The sequence below is a fragment of the Ambystoma mexicanum genome, chromosome 5q (assembly GCF_040938575.1).
Source record: "Ambystoma mexicanum isolate Mex_15411 chromosome 5q, UKY_AmexF1_1, whole genome shotgun sequence".
Lineage (NCBI taxonomy): Eukaryota > Metazoa > Chordata > Amphibia > Caudata > Ambystomatidae > Ambystoma > Ambystoma mexicanum.
The window spans coordinates 775270340-775295713 of NC_090933.1; the positions used below are offsets into that span (position 1 = coordinate 775270340).

General features: G+C 48.4%; 1 protein-coding gene across 1 annotated transcript in view; it reads right to left on the reverse strand.

Moving 5' to 3' along the window:
* Positions 1 to 25374, reverse strand: part of MRPS28 (mitochondrial ribosomal protein S28) — an 838623-nt gene that overhangs the window by 575887 nt on the left and 237362 nt on the right. The window contains exon 2 of the mRNA XM_069621250.1: positions 13071 to 13252. Coding sequence (XP_069477351.1) covers positions 13071 to 13252 — 182 coding nt within the window. The remainder of the gene's footprint in view (positions 1 to 13070; positions 13253 to 25374) is intronic.

A 25374-nucleotide genomic window follows, 5' to 3' on the forward strand; every position in this document is an offset into this window, starting at 1 on the left:
TTAGATTCTATTGATAGATGACATTCCTCCGTTTTAAGTTTTTGGCTCATATGTGCAAGTTACTGGACCTGTAGTGGATGGCAAACGTATGCAAACATTGTTGAGGTGTCATTACTTTGTTTCTTCCGGTATAGTAATTTGCCTAACAGTGAACACTTGGCATTAAATTGAGGAAAATCAACCAATTGCATTTCACACACAAAGAGTGTACAGATTTGAGAATGTTTGCTGGGTTGTACTTTTATGTTTGAAGTGGGCGCCTGTTTTGGGCAGCACTGCCAGGCACCAAGCGTGGCATGGTAACTGGTGCCCCATGGCAGCTGATCAGGGGAGAAGAGCAGCAACACGCAAACAGGGCTGCCTCCCTTCTCCCCCATTCACAGCCAGGCGACACACATTCGCAACACGGCACAACACGAAGAAAGGACGAGGTGCGAAACAGCACCTCGCCCTTCCTTCCCATTTAGGTGCTAAGCACCCAGGATGCTGGGTAAACAGGGAGCCAGGTAACAATAATAGATATGCACCCTCTGTGCTCAGACAGTCAGCGCCATCGCCGGCCTGGGGGCTGGCCTCACAGCCCCCAACAAGGACTAGAGCTACCCATGGGTCCTATATAACGTGCTGCAGTGCAGCAAGAAAGACACATAGTTTGGGACCCTGCACAGGGACCCAAACACAAGCGAGTACACTGTGTACACAGCATCCCGCTACTTTTTCTTTGAACATTGTCCTGTTCATAGTTACTCGACTGGGGTTTGTACTTACTCCGTCGTACCCCGAGAAATCAGCTGATCCTGACCAAGCGTTTCCCCCAAGAGCGTGGTTGTGGAAGGACAAGAGACTGTTGGAAACCTCCAGGTTTACCACCGCGTTTCTCACGACGGACGACGTTGCAGAGATCCTGCTCGAGCGTGTCATTTCAAGGCAAATTCGTCCCCAAATCCTCCGGCCAACGTGGGCTGCAGAAGGACGAAAGGCTGCTTGAAACCTCACTGCTTTACAGCCGCTGAGCCAATTTAGAGCATGTTTCCCCGGCGAAGCCTTGCAGGAAGAAGACACGCTCCGGAGAGAACATTAGAGCACGTTTCCCTGGCGAAGCCTTGCAGGAAGAAGACACGCCCCGGAGAGAACATTAGCACCGCCGGCAGGCCGGAAAATCGCTTGACGATCGGAAGGCAGAAGAATACATCCGCAAAGGCTCATACCTTTCAGAAACCCAACCGGGGTTACCCTGGAAAAACACCCACACCGGCAATCGAAATTGGAAGCAGGATGACGCGAAGCCCTGGTACGTTCTGCAACAAAGTAAAACTTGTTTTCCATTTTTAACCTGCACAAGAAACCTGGTAACAGGACAAAGTAAGCAGTTTTAAGAACCCTTTATTTTGAACAGCACATTGTTAAAAACCCGAAATGGAGGCAACACGGGCCGCATGCTCTTGGTAACATTGCAAATCAGACCTAAACAGAAGTGGGATTAATTTTGTCATTTTAGCCCATAAAACACACGGCAGCATACTTTTTAAACTGACCATAACTACTAAAGCAGTACCCTGATTACGGGGCACAGCAGCAGCAGTACCCTGAACAGTGGGTGCAACTTGAATCTTTTTTTCCTGCACACAGATTTTTACCATGGCACCCAAGAGGAAACCACAGGAGCAAAAAATCAAACGGCTAAAGCTAAAATCGCAGGACGGCAGAAGAGGCAACAGATCATTATGGCTGGGAATGGGTCAGGGTAAATTTATATGGGCTATCAAGAGCTGAAGTGCCAAGAGCTGAGGAGGCTGAGCGGACAGATGGAGAGGACAGCCCAACCCCACTGAAGAAACACAAGACACCAATGGACAGCAATGAAAAAGGTAACAAGAATAAGCAATTGTCTTTACTCTGTGATAATATGAAAAAAATGGAATGATTTTAGAGATCAGGGACAAACATCAGACACCCACAGACCCACCATGGGGTACGAGAGATAATATACCTTTGGAACCCATAGTGATTTTAGACAACAGAGCACCCACAGAGCCAGTGCCACCTGTACCAGCAGCAACAGGGGCGGAAGCAGCAGGGCCACTGAAAGCACAGGCTGCCCCCAACACAAACAGCGCAGGGCAATGGACATACCTACCAGTCCGGCACCTGAGATGATGATCACCTGTGCACAACTAGATGTAAAAATAAAGGTTTTAGAAACGGAAATACTTAATAGGTATAAGAAATCCCTAGCATGGAACATTGACATAACAATAAAAGAGGCCATATGGGTTAAAGAATTCATAGAAATATTCTCACTCATTGAGGCTTAACGTAAAGGGAGGGATGCTTTCAGGGACCCCAAGAAAATAGAGGACAAGGCCATAGCCAGAACGCTCGCACAGAGCGGTCCTGGGACAACTGGCTAAAATCATTTGCCATTTTAGCCACAATTTTTCTAGAAAAATTCCCGGGAGATGCGATAAAAATTTGGGAACATATGGACAAGATCAGAAAAGTAAAAACTGCTTATGGTGGGAATGGCTGGTTAGCATACGACATAAGGTTCAGAAGGAATATGTCTGAAAGGACAACCATTGAATGGGATGAAGTTCAAAATGACGTATATTTAATGAACGGCAATCCTCCAGAGGAGGAGATCTCCCAAGTAATAAATCAAACAAGTAAAACCACTGAAGAGGGAAATAAAAGTTCAGAAAGCGAGAAACACAAAAAGGGAGCGCAGCCCTTTCGTAAGAATCAGCCATGGGCGGTTAGGTCAAATACCCACGGTCAGAATAAGTCACAACTCCACAAAATGTACAACCACATGCAGAAATGATGGGGGAAAAAAATCAGTGCGCAAGGGGAAAAGAATGCTGGTACAAGCACAACTGCGCCGGGAATCACCTCATCAACAGCTGCACCAGGCTACCAGCCAAAAATGCAAAAAAAGAGGATCAATAAGACAGTACATTTAGTATAGCTGGAACCAGGCAGAACCCCCATCAACCCCGAAGGTTTCAAGGAAGCACTAATGACTTATCCTGACAAAGAAGTTAGCGCAGCAATTGAATTGGGTTTCAAAGAGGGTTTCATCATTCCTTTCAAAGAGGAAGGTTCACAAAAAATCCCAAAAAATGTGGTCTCTGCAAGAGATAATGAGAGAAAAAATTACAAAGGAGTTAAAACTGGGTAGAATAGGGGGCCCATGGGAAAAAATGCCATTTCAGAATTTCATAGTGTCACCACTTGAGCTAGTACCAAACAAAGAACCCGGAAAGATGAGGTTAATATATCACCTATCATACCCCAAGGGGCAGTCACTTCATGATGGCATCCCCCAAACTGAATCAGCAGTAAACTACACTCCCTTCCAGGAGGCCCTAAGAATAATACAGGACTGCGGCAGAGATGCCCTGATGGCAAACCTAGGCACCTCTGCTGGTTTATGCAGAAATGCAACAGAAACAAGTCCCAGTTTCACTGCGCCAAGTATAGCAAAATAAAAATCGCGAGTCCAAGTGATTTGTATGAAAGAACAGCCTTTAAAGTTCAAGGTTTAGTTTAGTACAAGCAACAGCCTAACACGTGTTTCGAGCCTTCCATGGCTCTTCATCTGAGGCTTAATAGGGATAGAGCCTGAAATTTAAGGTGAAAGGACAATGCCCAAAAAGTACCCTGAAGGCTTTGCAATTGCAGTTAAAGCTGGTCGGCTGTTTAGACAGACTGAACATTTCTTTAAAGGCTGTTCTTTCATACAAATCACTTGGACTCCCGATTTTTATTTTGCTATACTTGGCGCAGTGAAACTGGGACTTGTTTGTGTTGCATTTGTACTTACGTCAGTGGAATCATACTGGCAGTATATCCACACTACCCAGATACCTGCAGCCTTGACGCTCTTTGTCTAATTTATACTTATAAGCGCTATGGATGGGGACTTTTTCTGCCAATTTGTTCTTTCCTTGGTTTATGCAGAATCCCAAAAAAGAAAGTGGAGGAATTATTAGAAAAAAATTCTAAACCTAACCAAAAAAGACAGGCACAGTCGAGGAGTTACAGTCCCTGGCGGGCAGTTTAAACTTCGCAGCCAGGATACTACCACAAGGGAGGGTATTCTCCAGGAGTCTGGAGTTTAAAACAAGACCATCCAAAAAATCTCATTTGCACATCAGATTGGGGGTAAAAAAAGATTTAAAAATCTGGGAGAACTTCCTCACAGATTTCAATGGAGCCGCACTTTGGCGCACGCCATTGAACTCGGGGCCCAAAAGGGTCCTCTTTACGGACACAGCGGGAATCAAGGGCTTTGGAGCCTTGTTAGACACAGAATGTGTAGCAGGACAATGGCCCGATGCATGACATGCAGCAGGGTGGACCAAAAATATCACAGTTTTAGAAATTCTACCCATATGGTTAGATATGCGCATATTGGGCAGGCGCCTACCAAACACTGAACTCACTGCCTGGTCTGACAACATGGCGGTGGTATGAATTATCAACAAGAGCAAAACACATCGCAGGAGCAGACAACATTGCGGATGCTTTATCTTGCTTTCAGTGGAAAAAATTTGAACAGCTAGCGCCACACACCCAGAAAGAGATGACATCAATCCCTGAAGACTGCTGGGAGATACTAGAGGATTAGAAAAAGTTGCATCAACACCAACGCCGGACAGCGGTGCCCGGGATGCACAATTTCATACAGGCACCTCAAACACGGGTGCTTGCAGTGTTCCGATTACAGAAATAAACCCTGACACAGGGTTCCTGGTAGAGATGGCACAGAAAGCCTTGGCAGGGAACACTACAGCCCAATACAGTAAGTGTTTACCAACAGTATTTAAAGTGACAGGGCAGAACCATGTTGAGTTAATAACGATAAAAGACATAATGGCTGTTTTATGGTGAGCACACAACTAAGGTTTTAAAAGAGATTGGACAAAAAGACACCTCGTGGCAGTATCATATTTCTCAAAGCTACGAGGTGACTCAGACCCCACACAAAGTGCGTTAATTACTGATGCGTTAAAGGGATGCGGCAAGGTAGAGGGGCCGCAGATAGATATGCAACGACCGCTAGATTTTGAGAAATTAGTAAAAATAAGTTTGTTAGACACCATATGCACACACCCATACGAAGCACTGTTGTTTAAAACTGTGTTTCGTGCTTGCATATTTAGAGGCTTTCTGCGTGGTAGAGCTCATAGCATCCATCAACAAAGCCAGCAATGGGCTGGGCATGATGGAAACCAGGGTAAGAGTAGACAGCGCCACCGTCGACGTCCAACGATCAAAAAAGGGGGCAAAAAGAGTAATTCATATTTGCTGCATTGACTATGTACCCAACTGCTCAGTTTGCATAACCGATCTCTACTGCATGCAACGACCCAAAGTAGGGGGAAGATTTCTAATACACAGAGACACCTTGGCCCTAAGCCACTACCAATTCAAAGGGGCCCTGATGAAAATCATCAGTAAGGCGGGATGGGACCCCAGAGATTTCAGCACCCACTCTTTCAGAATTGGGGCAGCAAGCACTACATGGCAGAGTGGCATGGGCGCCCCAACAGGTAAAGAATATAGGAGGCTGGAAATCAGACTGTTTTAAAGGATCTGCGTTCGTACATTTCCCATGCAAACAAACACTGCACATCACTACATACCCACACCCCTACCCACACCCCCAACATAAACAAACCCTACTTACCTTTTCTTCACACTGTGTCCCTGCAGCGCCAGTTCCCTTTCACTTCCGTGATCGGGAATCGGCACCACAGGGTCCTTTTCTTTTCTTAGGGGCAGCTGCATGGTTTTCCCCCGCAAGCCCCGCTCACTATACTGTAAGGTATAGTAAGAATGGTGTTGCGTGGGACACCCCCACAGCCCCCATTTTTTTATTTTTTCTTTTTTATTTTACACTTACCTACAATGCATGCCACCAAAGGTTCAAACTTTTGGTGTTCGGACCTTTGGTGGTATGCATTTTCAGACTTTTTGTACAGTCAGACCTTTTTTTCGGTCCGATCTTACAATTCAGTTAAAAAAAAATATATCAAGCCCAAACTAATATAGATTTTATTCCCCCCCTCCTCCTCCCCTCTGGAAAACAGATCAGGACACACCGCTAAAATCATCCCGGATAGTCGGCCACTCTTTCGTATTCAGGACCGGGAGATGGGCCGAAGAAACTAAAGAGGGGCCCACATTTAGGAACATAATTTCATCATGTTGGGGCTATAGAGGCCTCTGCTGGCCTGAAATTCACGAGAAACCAGCCGACCTGGTCGCCTACAGGGACCCTCCAGAATTTCTGATAATTAATTTAGGAGGAAATGATCTGGTAAACATGGGGAGGAAAAACGCTGTACGAGGAGATATGCACCTCTCTGGCCGGCATCGCCCACAATTGGAGGGACACAGAAGGAACAAGTTACTTACCTGTAACTGTTGTTCTCCAGCATGGGTCTGGCATGGATTCACATGCTCATGAATATTCCCCGTCAGGCCGGGAATCCTCGGTATAGAAAAAATCAGTATCAGTTTCGTTTCTGATCTATCTTTCTCGGTAGTAACCAATTACTGGTCTCTGGGTCATACTGCCCCCAGCCAATGACTGCCCTCTCTCTAAGCCCCACCCCTGGCAGCCATCCTCAGATTTGGTAGCACGTGAAGTGGCAGTATGACCAAGTGAAGAGCCGCAGAGGGGTAGGCGGGAGGGTTCGCATGTGAATCCATGCCAGACCCATGCTGGAGAACAACAGTTACAGGTAAGTAACTTGTTCCTTCTCCAGCATGGGGTCTGGCATGGATTCACATGCTCATGAATATAAGAATACATAGCAGTATACACATGCACAACCACGGGAGGTGGCAAAAGGCTCATTATCAAGCAATACAACAACTCAACATTAAGCAACTCTTACCTCCTCACCAGGCTCACCTTAGGCGAACAGGTTGCGCAGCACTGCCTGGCCGACTCTGGACTCCTCCCTGGAATCCCGGTCGACGCAGTAGAATCTCGTGAAGGTGTGCGTCGACCTCCACGTAGCAGCCCTGCAGATGTCGAGCAGGGGCACACCAGAAAGGAACGCCGTAGTAGCAGCGATCGCTCTGGTCGAATGGGCTCTCGGACGGCCGGGCAGCAGTCGGTTTGCCAACCGGTGACAGTGCATGATGCAGCCGGAGAGCCATCTGGAAATGGAAGTCTTCGAGAGAGCCTTCCCTTGATTCACAGGTTCAAAGTTCACAAACAGCTGTGATGTCTTCCGGAAACTCTTTGTGCGGTCCACGTAGAACTTCAGCGCTCTAGCCACATCTAGCGAGTGCAGAGTCCTCTCAGCCGGCGACGAAGGCGACGGGAAGAAAACTGGCAACACCAAGGGCTCGTTGAGGTGGAAGTCCGACGGCACCTTGGGCATGAAGGAGGGGTGCGTCCTCAGCACCACCCTCGTGTCGTGAAAAGTCAAGTATGGAGGCTTGCAAGACAGGGCCTGGATCTCTCCCACTCGTCGTGCAGAGGTGATGGCCACGAGGAATGCTGTCTTCCACGACAGAAACTTCAACGGCACTGAATGCATAGGCTCGAACGGGGCCCCCATGAGCCTAGTTAGTACCACGTTGAGCTCCCACGCCGGGGCAGGGGCCTTCACCGGCGGGAATTATCGGAACAGTCCTTTCATAAATTCCTTCACCAGACGATGAGACCACAAGGACGCCCTTCCTGTAGTTCTGGTGTAAGGCGAGACGGCAGCCAGATGTACCTTGATGGAAGCGTGAGATAGGCCAGCCTTGGCCAAAGACAGTAGGTACGGCAATACTTGAGGGGCCGTAAACCGCAGAGGGTTAATCTTCTGTGCCCGGCACCAGAGAGAGAACCTCTTCCATTTGTGTCCGTAGCACTTGAGAGTTGAGGATGCCCTGGCCTTTGCAAGAACCGCTCTGCAGTCGGCCGGGATGTCGTATCCTCCAAACTCTAGTGGTGCAGGAGCCAGGCCTGCAAGTTCAGCGACTCTGGTTCGTGATGAAGAATGGCGCCTCCTTCTCTGGAGAGAAGATCCGCGTCCGTCGGCAGCTTGACTGGTGTGGACGCTGACAAGTCCAGAAGGTCCGGGAACCAGATCTGCTTCGGCCACGCCGGTGCGACGAGGATCATCCTGCACCGGGACCTCTTGAGCTGGTTGACGAGCCGGAGTAGCGACGGCAACGGCGGGAATGCATAAAGGAACAGGCCGTCCCAGGGGGAACGAGAAAGCATCGCCAATGCTCCTCGGTTGGGGAAACCTGCTGGCGAACCTCCGGCACTTGGAGTTCGCCGCCGTCGCGAAGAGATCGATCTGGGGTTCGCCCCATCGTCGGAAGAGTCGGTCCACTTGATCATGGCGCAGTTCCCACTCGTGGCACGAGCGCAGCTCCCTGCTGAGTGAGTCGGCGATGGTGTTTTTTATCCCTGCCAGATGAAAGGGTACCAGAAACATCCCTTGGGCGATGGCCCAATGCCACAGATCCTGGGCTTCCTTGGACAGGGCAGGGGATCTGGTTCCACCCTGCTTCCAAATGTAAAACATTGTGGTGGTGTTGTCGGTGAAGATCCTCACCACCTTGCCCTTGAGGGACGGAAGGAAGGACCTGAGGGCCCAGAACACTGCACGCAGCTCCAAGATGTTGATGTGGAGAGTCTTCTCCTCCGAGCACCAAAGGCCTCTCGCGTGGAGACCCCCGGTGTGCGCTCCCCAACCTTCCAGGGAGGCATCCGTCGTCGTCGTCACCTGGTGGGCCGGGGCTAGGAAGCCTGTTCCCGCTGTCAGATGAGCGCGGACACCCCACCATCGTATCGCCTGACGGAACGTTTCGTCGAGCGAGATCCTGTCCTCGAAGCTGCCCGTCGTCTGGATCCAGTGGGCGTCGAGGAATTCTTGCAAGGGCTGCATCCGAAGTCTGCAATGGGGCACCAGATAAATGCAGGAGGACATCATTCCGAGGAGGGACTTGATAGACCTCACTCTGGCCACGTCCGTGGCCAGTAGACGTTGCAACTTTCCTAGGATGGTCCTTATCCTTTCCTCCGACGGTGAGGCCTGCCGCGCCACTGTGTCGTGCTGTGCTCCCAGAAACAGGGCGACTTGCGACGGGACCAGGTGGGATTTTGGAAAGTTGATGGAGAACCCCAGGTCCGTGAGCAGCTGGACGGACTTCGCAGTGTGTTCCACGGCGAGCTCCCTTGTTCTTGCCCGTATGAGCCAGTCGTCCAGGTAGGGGTAGACGTGGATCCCCTGCAGGCGCAGCCGCGCCACCACCGGTGCTAGGCACTTGGTGAACACCCTGGGCGCCGATTTTAATCCCAACGGGAGGGCCTTGAACTGGTAGTGCCGCCCTTTGACCACGAACCTGAGAAACCTTCGGTGCCTCTTTAGAATAGGGATGTGGAAGTAAGCATCCTCCAAGTCCAACGACGACAGGAAATCGCCCTCCTCCAGCTGTCCCAGCACGTGCTGGAGGGTGACCATCCGGAACTTCTGTGCCTTGATGCATTTGTTTAGTCGTCGCAGGTCCAGGATGGGACGCCATCCTCCTGTCTTCTTCTTCACGAGGAAGTATCTTGAGTAAACTCCGGAGCCCCGAAGCCTCTTCGGGACGAGCTCGATGGCACCTTTCCTGAGCATCGCCCGTACTTCCAACAGCAGTTGAGGGACGTGATTTTCCTTCCTGGCCACGGGAGGAATGTGGGGGCACCTCTTCTGGAACTCGAGGGCGTGCCCCAGGGCCAGGGCGTCCAGCACCCAATGGTCGGTGGAGATGGACTCCCACACGCCGACGAACTTCGTCAGCCGGCCTCCCACCGGGGTGCTTCGGCGGGGCCCGACCCGACGGACAGTTCAATCTTACTTGGAGGCCGCTTTGCCTCCTTGACCACCTTGGCGACGACGGCGGGATCCACCTGACTTGCCGCGTCCCCTGTAGGCCTCCTGCGACAAAGACCTTGTTGCTTGAGGGTAAGTAGAGGAGCTGCTGCCGGCTCCCTTGGAGGCACCCTGTCTGCCTCCGGAGCTCCGAAAGGACGGCCGTCACTGTTGGAGCACACCCAGTGCACGGGCCGTCTCCGTCTTGATTGCCTGAAGGGATTCATCAACCGCCTTGCCAAAAAGTTTGTTCCCATCGAAGGGCATGTCCAAAACCTTGGTCTGAACGTCCTGGCGGAAATCCGTCGCCCTGAGCCATCCTCGTCGTCTCAGGCAAACACCATTGCCCAACTGACGGAAACCGGTGTCGGCGATGTCCGTAGCCACCGTAATGGCGTGGTCCGAGGCAATCTCACCTTCCTGCAAGATTTCCAGGGCCTCAGCCCTCTTGGCATCCGGAAGGAAGTCCAACAGCTGGGCGATCTTGAACCACAACTCCCTGTCGTAGCGGGCTACGATGGCCAGGGGCGTTGGCCGCCTTGATGGTCGTCGCTGCAGATGAGATGACCAGTCGTCCCATCGCATCCAGTTTCCTACCCTCGCCGTCCGGAGGGGAGGTTGAAGTCGAGGCCGATGCCCCCCCCCACTTTCTTCATGGCCGCTGCCGAAATGACCGAGTCTGGGGTAGGTTGCGCCCTAAGGCACAAGGGGGCAGCGTCGGGGACCCGGTACTTCTTCTCGTACCGGTCCCTCTTCGCAGGAGCCGTTGCAGGGTTCTTGAGGAGGGCGAGCCCCTCATCCCAGATGTCATCAAGGAGCGGTACGGCGAGGACCGTCTTTCTTTTAGCCTCGCGTCGCTGGTAAAGGAACCCCTCCTCCTCCTTTTCCTCGGGCCAGAGCTGGAAGAGCTCGGATGCCCTGGAGATCATTGCATGGAAGGATCCAATCTCGTCGGGCGGGGACGCCTGGGCAGGGGGCGACGGGGGACACGTCCCGTCGTCGCCTCCATCGTCATCCGTACCCGTCGTAGTCATGTCCATGCCTGTATCATCCCCGTGGGTAGTGGACCGGGGGGAAGGCAGAGAAGGCCGCAGAGGCGGGAGAGGAGGCCTAGGATGCGTCCTCCTCCTCTTAAGCGGTGGGCTCCCCGAAGGTCCTGGCTCTGGATCCTCCGTCGGGTCTGGCTCAGGCTCCTCCGTCGGGGGGAGGGGCAACCTAGTCTTCATCTCCGAGCATAAGGACTGGATGGCTGACAAAATGGCCACCGAGGTGTCCTGCGGCGCCGGAAACGACGGGAGCGAGGGCTCTTGAGGAGCCTCGTCTGCGTCGCCGTCGCCCTCGTCGGGATCCCTCGCGATGGGCTGGGTCTCCTCCACGACTTGGATGAGCTCCTCTTCAGAGGTCGTGTCCGTATCCACGACGGCCACCACCCCCATCCCCCCTTTCCAACGAGGACTTCGTGGGGGTCTTCTCGATGGCCCTGAAAGATGACTCCCTCCGCGGTGGCAGGGAGACTCTGGTACCTGAGGGCGCCTCCACTGGTGTAGCCTCCACAGGCTGAGCCAGGGCCGCGGCGACATCCTCAATCGAGGTCCTAGCAGGGTGAATCACGGACAACGTCCCCTTCTGTACGCCTGGGGCCTTCACCTTCGGGGGAGGGTCCGAGCCTCGCTCCCCTTCTGCCGGAGTCTTCGAGATCGACCGGGGCCTCTCCAGAAGCTTTGCCGGGTTCTCAGACTTCCTCTTACCCGAGCCACAGCGTTGGCTCGTGGTCGATGGCACCGGGGAGGGTGCGCCCTGCCTGGCAGCCAAGGAGCCCGACCGTTCGGCGCTCCCGGTGCCCGCGGACTCGTGGTGCTTAGCCTTTTGTTGGACCCCCGTCGCCGGAGCACCCTCACAGGACTTAGAAGACCGCTCGAACTTCTTCTTCTTCTCGCCTGGCGGGCTCTTACCTTCCAGCCAGTTGGCGAGATGGAGGTGGTGATCCTTCATGGTCTGCTCCGACATGTTTCCACAAAACGCGCAGTCCTTTTCCTTGTGCGTCTTGTCCTCATGGAGACAGTAGAGGCATAACAAATGCTCGTCCTCCTCGAAAATGTTCTGAAGCTGACATCCAGGGCAGGTCCTGAATAGCTTCCCGGGCGTCGAGCTCCCTTTCTCCTGGGCCATGTCCAGGGTAGGCCTCGGAACTTCTGGAATCCTCCAAAAGCGTAACTCGGCGAAATCTTCACCCTTGAGGGGCATAGAAAACTCCGAAACGGATCCCCGTTGATCAGAAGTAGCAACGGCGGAGCTTGAGGCTCTTTTAACCGAAACAATGAGAAAATCTCCTGAAAAAAAGCGCGAAAACACAGCAAAAGCTCGAGAGCTAAGCACGAGGACTCCCAACACTTGAACGTGCGGTAAAAATCTGAGGATGGCTGCCAGGGGTGGGGCTTAGGGAGAGGGCAGTCATTGGCTGGGGGCAGTATGACCGGAGACCAGTGATTGGTTACTACTGAGAAAGACAGATCAGAAACGAAACTGATACTGATTTTTTCTATACCGAGGATTCCCGGCCTGACGACGGGGAATATTCATGAGCATGTGAATCCATGCCAGACCCCATGCTGGAGAAATGTACTACTCTGTCATTTTGCCCAGGAAAACATGGGTGGGGGCCATCGGTTACATCTGGTGGCAGAGGGGCTGTCATGGGTAGCAGGAGCAGGGGTAGTTTTCAGGAGTAGGGTGCTGAGTTCTCCTAAGGGAAATGTTCCTGACTTTTACTGCAGATCTTGCAATCATTTTTAGAGGGATCCCAGAGCAATTCTGGCAAATCGGTGGGAGCGATCCATCCGGATGGCTCTTCCCTATGCCAACGATGCTTTGCTATGCGTCTGTGGGAGTTTCAGGGGATTCGCTGTGTGTGGGATACTGCACATAACTTGAAACCTGGTTGCTGTTGTAAAAGCCAACCAGAATATGCTGCTATATTGGCTGGCAGTCAGGATATCAAAAGAAGGTGCCCGAACGAATGAGAAGGCAGAGCTTAGACAGCGCACAGGGTACACGAGAGCGATGACGATGCAGAGAATATGCAGACATGGGAAATGCCTGAAAACATCATTATACGTTTTACAACACAACTGGACCTTTACATTTAAACAATACATTGTTTCATTTGTTCGGAGAAAGGACACTTACTCGCCATCCACTTCTGGCCTTTTGCACACACAGTGAAACTTCCCTCCAAATTCGATGTAGAGATCATCGCCCAGAACGTGGAATATTTTGCCAATGGCGATTTTGTCTTTGGCAGGTCCCATCTGAATCAAAGGAGAATGCCGAAGCAACGATGCAAAAGACTCTGAACTCTTGGACAGCCCCTGAAAGAAATCACAAGCACAGGACATTCACAGTGAGAATCTTCACGCATTTCCTATACAAAAGCCTCCCGGCGTCCAATGCGTGTAACCAGACAGTATCCCTCACGCGTGACTACATGATCGACAAGCACCGGCAGAAAGGATGCACTATCCCAGCTTTCTTTTCAGATGAGTAGTACTTTATCACAGTAAGGTTGCTCCTTATTCTGTTCTGACATTACTTTATTTACATATTTATATATATTAAAATAGAAAAACGTTATCTTTGCAGCGAACCTTAGACAGCTGGCTTATGATTAAGTTCTGTTTTTGTTCTTTTTCTGAAGTGCCACTAAGGGGTTTAGTAAAACCATTCAACTAAGTAAGTACAAGACTCCACTCTTAGGATGAGGTTCTACCACCTGAGTTCAGGGTAGCGTAGACAGAGCAGTCAGGCTCATTTTAGGAGGGAGATTGGGCTGTAGAATCAGTACAAATGGTCCAAAGAAACACTTTTGCAAAAATAAATGGTTTATTTAAATACAAGTAGGCCCAGATAAATCTTGGGGGAAATAAGTGCCATCACAGAAAATACATTATAGAAAAATACAACGCTATGAAAGTACACAGACCAAAGCATATAACCTAATTTGGAACACCCAACAGTAGTTCTAGGGAAGTCAAAACCAATAGTTACTTGTCTGCAACTGAACCTCATTCCTTTCCAGGGCTGGAGCCCTGCAACACTAGCAGCTGCGGTGCTGAGCCGAGCTGCAGGAGCAGCTTGACTTCACTCAAACGTCGCCCGATGTCCATCCCAGCCCAGCTGATCCTAACCTCCATTGCCGGTAAATACAACATTGCGGCACCCAGATAAGGGCCTTCGCCCCCACCATAAGGTACGCCACAGCTCCGACAAGCCTTTCGCCACGAGGAGCCGCTGCATTGATTTACCCGATCCTAAAATGGCCACCTATCTAATCGCACGGGCTATGTTTATATTGGTTGCCTAGCAACCGTCCTCACTCGCAATCATAGGCGGAGAGGCAAGCCAGAGGCAGAAGCCGGCCCACCACGCCTAAGGCCCATGGAGACCAAGGCCCCTCCTGTCTGCACAGGCAGCACGGCGCAGAACACTTGTTCCAACAACCCAGGTCTCCACACTCCGACCCTAATGCCCCTCGGCTCCTAGTCTCCTGTTACAGCCCACTCTGGACTCCACTACTCTTCACAAACACGTCCATCTATAGAAAGACCCTGCTGCACCCGATCACCATCCACCCACTAGCAGCCCAGAATACATCCTAGACCGGAACCAGCCTCAAGTAAGTTACTTTATCGCCATCGGATTCACTTGCCCTACCTCGAAATCACCAATACACAGCATCAATTGAAACACCTGTGACCTGACTACTGCTTAACGCGAAGTCTATGGAGCCAACGCTACGCCCCCACGCCCAACAGAAACTTAATTTACAGCCCATTATCGATCCAGACTAACTTGTTACAATACTACTCTACCTGAATTTTGCCGCTCCTAAGCCGCATAAGCTACAGTTTCCTTATTCAAGGAAATATTGATTTGTATGCTACCGCCCATCAGTTGAACTAGCCTACTTGTAAATATTGATTGTATGTTACCGCCCATCAGTTGACCTAGCCTACTTGCAAATATTGATTTATATGTTGCCGCCCACCAGTTGAACTAGCCTACTTGCAAATATTGATTGTATGTTACCGCCCATCAGTTGACCTAGCCTACTTGCAAATATTGATTTATATGTTGCTGCCCATCAGTTGAACTTGCAAATATTGATTTGTATGCTACCGCCCATCAGTTGAACTAGCCTACCTGCAAATATTGATTTGTATGTTGCTGCTCCTAGGTGCAACCGTGTTAGACTTGACTATTATAACCCCAGCCCAACTATGAGCGAAGTGGTTTAAACTCAATGATTACAGTGTTACATGACTGCTAATTCTACAGGGCCGCACAGCCTAGCCACCTCTTAGTTGTTCCACCCATACCTTTGTGTCGCATACCACATGTATTCATCTACTAAGTTCTTCCAAATAATGTTGGCCTTCCTAACCACCATTATGTTCCCCTTCTGCATAATGCCCCATTGTGTACCTTGCACAGGAGGATACTTCGTTAAGCAATGAAGGCTTAGCAGGTGGGTTGCCAGCGCCACCACCCGGTTCCCTGCCCCACCCCTTTCCTTCCTTCCCTACCCCCAACACCCCCAACTGCACACAAAAACATCACTCTGACCAACGCCACAAACAAAGTAGCATCAACTATCCCAAGCCTTAGTCACAATACAGCCTAATACCCCCGATCTACTGAGACCAATAAGACAACACCCACCTTGGGTCTCGCCAGACTTAACAGACTCAGGGCTAGAACCAAAACCATCCAAGCTACCAAGCCCACCACAACCACCGATATTTTTACCAAACTTGATACCACCTCAAATAACCACCAACTCAAAGACTACTCCAAAAAACATATCAAACCGTTAACAAAGATCAAAACTACTCCTCACTCACCAACTCAAAAGCCCATCCCCACGATCAAAGGCGCACTTATTAATGCGCGCTCCCTCGGAGCACACACCATAGAAATCCACGACCTCATTGTTGATCAACAACTTGACATCCTGGTAGTCACCGAAACTTGGCTAAACCCTGCTGCAGGCCCACTCCTATCCCTTGCTACCCCCCCAGGATTCAGCATCCTTAGGATAGACAGGACCAACACCCAAGGAGGCGGAGTCGCCTTAATAGCCAGAACCACACTACAAATCAGAGCTTGCCATTGGAACAAATACAGGGGTATGAACTCCGATTAGTTAAATTTACCTCCAACCCCAAAACCACCACTAATTTCCTGGTAATGTATAGAGCACCAAGCAAAAATACTCAACTCAATTTGGACATCCCCCTACTGCTAACAGCCATCATCAAGCCTAACACTAAATGCATCATCCTCGGAGACATCAAATAAGGCTACAGCGATCCCCTAGATCTGGACGCATCAGCCTTCCACACAGCCATGTTAGACATGAACTTCATACAGTTGAATAATGAACTCACCCATTCCAAAGGTAGAACTCTGGACTGGATCCTCACTCTCAAATCACTATTGACTCCATCCTCCCCGTAGACTGGTCAGACCATTTCGTCATCAGTTTTACTCTGGAATATAACACCACTGACCATACCATTCCCAAATCACCTGACTCCTTTGAAACCAGAAATATCAAAAAGCTCTCAGCAGATAACCTCTCCTCTGTCCCGAGTACAGCCCTAGCCAATATAACTTCAAATATAAATAATGCTACCTATCTAGCAGATTGCTACCAAAAAAGCCTTGCCCATACTATTGACTCACTCGCCCCTATCACTATCAAATCGCGGAGACCAGACAAACGATCTTGCTTCTGGTCCAATGAAGATCTAGTCTCCTTGAGACGTATAAAAAGATTGCCTGAGCACCTCCACAGAAAAAGCAACACCCCCAGAATCAGCGAAGGCCTTTGAAGAAGCCAATAAAAACTACAAATCAGCCATAATCTCCCATAAAGCTAATGCCTTCAACCTTTGCATCACCAATGTCAACTCCGACAGCAAAGAACTGCTCTCCATTCTTAGAGAGCTAGAGAATCCTTGTCAAGACATAGCACCCAACAATTCCAATAAAGCCTGGTGCACTACAATACAAGATACCCTAGCCTCTAACATCTTACTGTTACAAAAGAAAATTGATAGTAAAAAAAAAAACACTCCTAGCAGAAAAAACACTTCCTACCTTGACAGCGAACCCACCCAACACCACTCCTTGGACTCCTTTTCACTTCACTCCGGTCTCAAACAAAGAAGTGTTAGACATAATAGCCAAACTCAAAGCCTCCAACTGCAAAGAAGACCAATTCCCATCCCACCTAGTCAAACTTTGCGCCCCCACCCTAGTACCATCATTTGTTAACGCCTCCTTCAACACAAATACGATCCCTACAGGCATCAAAAAAGCTTGGGTAAACACCCCCTCCTAAAAAATGACCCTAGATCCCTCAATCCCTACCAACTACCAACCAATTACCACAGTCCCATTTCTCCTGAAAATAAATCGACAAAATAGCATATTCCCAAATACAAAAACCACCTAGAACACCACCAACTACTGGGGGACCAACAGTCAGGATTCCGTCCTAACCACATTACGGAGACAGCCCTTCTAGACCTCAAAACCCAAATGGATGCCACCAGAGAAGCAGGAAAACTCTGCCTATTAATGCTACTAGATCTCTCGGCGGACTTCGATTTGTTCGACCATGACAAGCTCTGTGTCACACTAGCCAATAACCTCAACCTGTCCAAAGATGCCACTGACTGGATCAAATCCTTCCTAGCAGATAGGACCTCAAGAGTGTCCATTGGCAAAGAATCAGCAGACCCTATACCAGTTCCTGTAAGCGTCCCGCAAGGTTCATGCCTATCCCCCACTCTCTACAACGCCTATACTAAGCTGCTTTTCGCAGCTCTGGATGCTATGGGTGTCTTCTACACTAATTTTGCAGATGACACCCAGATCCTCATTCCACTAACAGGCAACCATGAGCAAGACTCACTGCTCATCAACAAGATTTACTCACTAATCCAAAGCTGGATGACCAACAATAGTTTATGCCTCAATGATGACAAAAACAGAGCTACTTATACTAGGATCATCCTCTAAAATTGACTCTCTACAGCCTGTTTATACATCTTTCATCATTGATGGCACCACAATCCCAGTGCGTAAACACGTTAAGACACTTGGGGCCTACCTAGAAGTCACACTAACGATGTCTAAACAAGTCAACACCCTAGCCTCATCCCCCTCCTACACATCCAAACTCATTTCCCTTGGTCGCAAATTCCTCACAGCCGACAACTGCTTTACATTAGCAAGAGCGCTATACTTTCCAAGCTCGACTACTGCAATATCCTCTTCCTTAGCACCTCTTATGCCAATATAGCCAAACACCAACTTATGCAGAATAAAGCCCTCCGAGCTGCAATAGGCATAAATAAATCTGAACACATCAACATCAGAAGAGACAAACACTGGCTCCCTATCAAAGCTAGGATATTATTCAAAACCCTAAGTATCATACATAAATGCATCTCCAACAAAGATCCCAAATACCTCATTAATACAGTCATGAAGAAACATCACACCAGACTCCTCAGATCCAATAACGCTCACCTCGAAATCAAATCCCACAATACAAAAGAGAAAAAGCGGGGGGCAGTAGTTTTAAAGTCCTCGCTCCCAGACACTGGAATTCCCTATCTACTAACATTGACGACGAAACATCCTACCCACAATTCAAAAAATCATTGAAAACTTGGTTATTTAACCAGAACTAATTAGAACTAAGACCTTCACCCACCCTGACCAGACCCCCCCATCACTTGTATATAAAATGTATGTTTTCTCACTTTTGATTCTACTGTGTTCTTTTGCAATATGAAGATTGTATTTACCCACTGTCTGTAACTACGCCGTGATACCTCCGGGTCCGGGCGTATAACAACTGTAATAAATAAAATACTTTAAGATTACTTTCAGTAATACCATGGTAGTAAACCCCATCGGTTGTACCGTGACGCTCAGCAGGAAATCACAGAGTAATGTTATCTGGACAATATACTTTTCTGATCTAGTGAAACACAGATTCTAGGAACAGTATAAACCTATAACTCTGATTCAGGATAACAGTTATTCTAGGGGAGATGGATCTTGGCGTGTAATATTCAATTAGAGTTACTTTTCAGTTCACAGACTAAGGGAAGCAATAACTCTTTTTTTAGGATAATAGTTATACTGAAGGAAAGTAAAACGTATACACTTTTTACAGGAGCTATAAGCAACTTAAAAGGCAGGTGTAAACCTAAGACTCTTTTTGTGTCTGTCTAAAACAGACCAGGGAAAGCAAAACCCAGTGTTACACTTTATGAATGACTCAAAGTTATTCTAGGTAGGTAAAACATAATGCAGACTTATTCTGAATAGGGTAACAGCAAGTTAAGGGAAGCAAGACCCAATTGGGGACACTCATACAATTATCCTAACAGAAATAATAAAGTGAAACCAACAGCATTACTTTTGGGGAAGAGGCACAACCAATTCAACCAATTCAACTTAACCTTATATCTACTTTTCAGAATAGTGCAACACATATTCAAGGTATGTAAGAACTTTTGTAACTGTGCACTCAGAGCTACAGTTACCAACCAACTTCTTTTACAAGTAAGTAACTTTTCAACACGTATTCTCGTTTCTAGGCAAAAGGCCCAATCCTTTAAAAGTCTTTCCCTTATTCTTGGAGCATGAGTGTACTCTGTGGCAGAAGGGGGGCGGGGTGGTCACTAGGGTCTAGTTTCCAACAGACAGTGTCAGGATAGGTTCTTAAGTAGCAAACGTCCTAAGGAAGACTGTTAGAACAAGTAAGTACTTTACTTTAGAGTTAGTTGAGGGTCCAGGGGCTTCAGAGAAGACACCCTAGGAGGATTCCACAGGGGCCTGGGTGAACTGGATGAGGGGCCTCCCAATCACAGAAAACACCCCAAAGCTAATCAGAAATCACAAAGGCTTAAGGTAGGTAAAATACCCAAGCCAGCACAGTAGATCAGCACAGAACAAGATTTTGCAGCAGGATCTGCAGCCAAAAACCTGGTTGTTGAATTCCTTCATTAAGAAGACAGAAGACAGGACAATGGAAGAACTTTTGCAGCAAGGATCACAGGGAAGGCTCTAGGCAAGGTTTTACTCGCGGCTGGATGCGGTTCTGTGGATTTGGCGCCTTTTCAGGAGCACAGAAGACGACTGAATTTCGCTGGTCGGATTCTCATCATTACAAAGGCCCAGTACTCCAGTGAGGGGACTTTTTGGACTGGAATCGTGCCTCTGGAGATCCATCAGGATGCCCAAGAAGATTCTGTGAGATTCGGAATTTGGAAGACCGTGCACCGCATGATGGCTCGGGCTCTTAAGTCATTGGGGTATTGCAGCCCCGCAAGGTTGCAGCAATGCTTAGTATTTCGCAAAATGCAGGTCTTCTTGAGTCTAGTGGGTCTCACAAGTCTCTGAGTCGGGGTTGTCTTAACTGCAAATTCTTCATTTTCCTTTTCAGTTTTGGTTCCAGTGGTCGACTACCTCTTCAGCTTCCAGGTTCAGACTCTTATGCGGAAACCCAGCCAATCAAACAGCCTCAAAACATTAAAACTTGGGGGTTGGCAATCTTTTCAGGACAGCCAGCCTTCCAGTTTGAACTGGCGTCTCGCACTCAGACTGGAAGACAAAGGGCTGCAGAGTATTGGACTCCTCCCTCACTTCCTGCCTTCACAGACACTGTGGAGCCTGGGCAGCCGAAGATAACAATCACACAAAGGAATTTCCCACACTGGATGTCAGGGGAAGGAACAAGAAAGGGCAAAGAACACTAAAATGGCAAAGCAAAAAAAGACGCGGGCCATTTTGGTCAAATGAGCACACATGGGTGCCTTTACCGGGGCTGTGCAAACAGCCTGCGGTAAAGGTGGACCAAATTAATAAAAAGGTTCATTGCCACCAGCCATTAAGGTAAGTTTGTCCTGTAACATAAATGTTACATTTAAAATGAGAAAGGGGATACTCAGTATCTCCCCAGCACTCCACATAAGGTGGGAGGCTGCTGGTCTCACTTAACATGTAAAAGGGATACAAAGATCCTTTCTACCCTTGGGAACTGTAGTTCTCTCAAGGTTAGCCAGAGAAAGTTAAAATGGGAGCCACTAGGGCAGCCCAGCAACAATAGGCACTTATTGGCAAAAAGCTGTCAAAGAGGATACATTTTAAAAGACACAATGAAGAGTCTAAAAAATGACACCATAAAAAGAGTAAAAGATTCTGTGAGTGTGGGTAAAGATTCCCACTCACAGAGGTATAAGGAAAAATAATCCACCAGTAAAAGCAAAATGTTCTGGAGGTTTACACAGGTCTGGAATATTTATCGTTACTATGCTTACCTAACAGTTATCAGCAAAACCAAACATTATTGGCTGGAAGGTTTGAATCAATCATAACCATGGGCACAGCACTGGGCCCCACCCCAACAATTGTTTTTCAGACTGTCAAGCCATTACAGAAGGCAGGCTGATAAAGGTTTCGGGAGGGATGCCCAGAGTTGGGCGCATGATTATGACTGATTCAAAACCTTCCAGCCATCATGGCTTTGCTCAAGTCACCCCGAGTGGGACGGGTATGCCCATATGTGGGTTGCGAGCCTGCTCAGCCTAGAGACCCAAGCTACTCCTTACTGATGGATGCCCAATGAGGCTGAAAATGTCTTGCAATGCTTGTGGTCTCGTGCAGAAGGGATGATGAGACCTAGCAAATTGTGCTGGACTGGCCTTTTTGGGGTGGGACAAAGCCAGATTTGAGTATGGTCTTTTGTCATGTCTAGGCAAACTGTGGGCCCTATGTTTCCTGCTTTCGAAATTATCCATTATGCCACTGTACTGAAGTGGGATGGGCAAATTCGCCCCTCCTGTAAAAGGTACTTGACGCGGAAAAAGGCCAGGCGATATAGCGTGAACGGCCATACTATTTCAGACCAATTCCTAATGCTCCAATAATCGATAAGTATGTCAAGAGGTATCCACTCAGCCATCCCTACAAACCAGGTTCGGTACAAATCTTCCCCAGAGTGGACAAGAAGCCTCAGGCTGCAACTAAAGAGACCTCAATTGACAGTATTGACTAAAGCGCAGAGAAGCCAAACCCACTGACATTGGTAGAGACACCACGACATAGCAGCGTTAGACATGAAGCACACGTGCCATCCGCACATCGGGACACAAACACACACTTGAATACATGAAGAACACATGCATACAGTTCTATAGTTAGAGGACAGATACACATACATATTGCCATTTGCTTTTATTTTGTCATTAGCTTAACACAGCACAGCAGAAACCGCAAGAAGCAAGAGATCCTGAATAAAGCTTTCAGATGCTTAGGCGAATTCCAGGACCAGTGCCAGAGTGAGTCGCGTGACCATTGGTGAGACGTCTATCAATACTAAGGACGAGAATCTCAACTGCAGTGAGCGGGATAAATCAGTCAAACGCGAGAATCTACGTGCATAGTCCTTCATGGTGCACCTAACGAATGCACATGGAGTATTTGCTACGGCGGGCTAATTCATTGACAATAATAACATTTGAGTATACTGTGAAGACACTTTCACCAAACCGTGTGGGACTATTGAAAAAGTGATAACACACTTTTTGGATGGAAGCTTTGAATAATTGGTTTTAATGAAAAGATTAGAAGATTGTGCAAACAACGTTGGACCTGAAGAAATTCTTATGGAATATGCGTGATTGATTAAAGAACGAAACATGTTGGGTTCATAATAACATTGGAATGAAAACAATGTGCGAGATGAATATATTAATTTGATTTATGACCTTTTTTCTTTAAGGATCTGCAAAATAGTATAGATATAGCTATAGAGCGAATTAGATTAGCCACAAATGTATCTGGATTTCTAGTAATTGTCCAGCGCAGTTTACAAAAAAAGTATATTCCAGACTGGTTAGAGTCAGCCAAGTGTTGGAAATTCACGAAATTTTGCACTTTATGAATCAAACTGTATGTGTCGTGTTTTTTATAATGTGTAACGTCTGAATGTTTTTTACATGTTTTTACGATGAAGGTGTATGTTTAAACAATAAAATAGTTTTGTAATGATAATTTACACAGTTCTTTATTTGCTGCATGAGCTGTGTCACGTCCAAAGCAAGAAAAGATAACGGAAGGCAGTGGGGTTCTCTAGTCATATATTGGTAAAGGATCTTCGGGGGAATGGACCCCGCAGCCGGTTAAAACTTCCCCTCGTCTCTAAATTGTTTGTTGCTTATGTTCAATTAACCTTATGGAACTACAGGAGCAGCTATGGGACCTGCCAGAGCCACATGTGACTAACATTTGGAGAATATAGAATAGCACGAACATGTAGATGCCACGTTATGGTTTAGGAAAATTACAGCAGGCCGCTAGCCTCTCAGCAAGAGCGGAGGTGAATTCAGGCTGAACAGAGAGCAAACGTGTGAAACAGGACCCGCTGCCAAGGTCACCAGATACAAACAATTTTCCATTCCCTGAATGACAGTAACACCGGCTGCAATAAAAGCGAACAACTCCTCATGATTCAGAGCTTCATTAGCCCCAATCATGGTCTCCGAACACGTGACCCGGCCGACTTAGACAATTAATAGAAATCAAAGCTGGGAAAGAGTCGATCTCACACTGCCAGACAGAAGCTTGCAACAAAGATGTTACGATGTGAGACAAGTGCTGCAAGAGATGAACGAGCACTCTCATAGTCTAAGGTGGTGCACACAAGTTCAAATGCAGACACAATCGTTCTTATTACCTTGACAAGGTACACCACGAGCTGAGAACCATTGCAGATCCCAGGCCTGGGGAGGACAGCTCTAGCCAATAACAGTTCAGGCTCCTAGGGGTGGCTAGCAACCAACAAGAACCAATGTTAAGACCCTCACATGCCAACATTGTTTAGAGATAGTAATTTGGGGATGGACCAAGCCACCCACCTGACATGCGAGAGCCAGTAGAGTGACTCATATAAGGGATTATATAGGTTATTAGGCTCCTGACGACCAATCCAATAGGCTGATTTCTGGAGAGGGGCCCAAGTTGTGACATCACTATGACACCACTGCAGGACAAAACTGGCCAGCGAGTCAGGAGACGTTGTGGATTTCATCTATCCTTGTACTGATCAGTGTTGGTTTTGGGTGTAATAAACCGCAGTTTGAACTTGCTGTATGGGTGGGTGGGTCTACGTTCCGTTTGGGGAAAGGTGTTGGGGCCTTCCAAGAGTCCTCAAACCTACCTGGGAGTTTGTCCCCAACAAGTTGGTAGCCAGAGGATGGTTGGCTGCGCCAGCCTGGCACCAAGTCGACTCCTTTGCTGCCGAACCTGTGAGGCTGCGGGCCCCTAGCATATTAAGAGAGAGACGGGAAAACGCATGCCCGTTTAAAGGTCGTCAGGAGCCCCTTTGGAAATTCATCCTGCCCGAGATCAGTGATTTGTCCAGGCAGACCAGGAAGGGGAGGCGAGCACCTTGATGGGTAGCCGGCAGCTGAGCAGCGCCAGCACAGCACAGAACCGAAGTATCGGTCTAGATCGACAGCAACTGTGGGTGCAAGGGAGGGTATTGAGTATTGTGAATTATTGTTGAGTAATGGTGAAGTATTGTTTAGTAGTGTCATAGCATCGTTTAGCACTGTTGTAGTGAGTAAGGACAGGAGCGCAGGTAGAAGTCCTTTTTATGTGTTTAGGGCAGATTCGGTCTTCAAGGTAAAAGGTTCTGGTGAAAAACCTAGACTATTGACTTAAAGCTTAAAGGCTTGGATGACAAACGTTTGTAAGTAAGGTATTCCTGTGAGTTAGGTGTTCTAGCTCGGGTCATAGATGATGTTATTCCTGTGAGGGTTAGCAAGGGAGCTAGCCTAGATTGCAGAAGGTGTGTCGGCTGTTTAGGTCTCCTGGAGAGAGGCGTTTCAGATGCTAGGTGACGCAACGGGTGCAGTTCGATCACAAGATAATATTGGTATACTCTGCCTGAAGAGCAGGAAGACAGCTGTGGGGTTTTGTGTGGGTTTGGGAGTAACGAGCTATTATTGTGTGCACGCGATATTTGATTTGCCTATATTCTGTTGATTGCTTGGTGACATCACCCTTAGGTTTGCATATAGGACATGGAGAATTTGAGACGATGAGGAGCTAGTGTTGAGGATTTGGGATTGGCAGACGAGGTGAACCAGTGGCGGAGCGCGGAAGGCGCATGCGGAGCATTGTGGTTGTGTGTCTGGGGAGGCAGTGATTGTGAAGGAGGGGCAGTGCGCAGAGCACACCTGTTAAGTTGTAGAGCAAGAGAGCCTCGTAGAAACTGGAAAGTATTATAATTGCATTGTGACTGTTTAATCCCTGAAAAGCGGTTCATCGAAAACCTCGACTTGAGGTCAGGCAAGAGGTATTGAAATGTATCAAGCTAACAACTGGGGGTGAGGGTTAC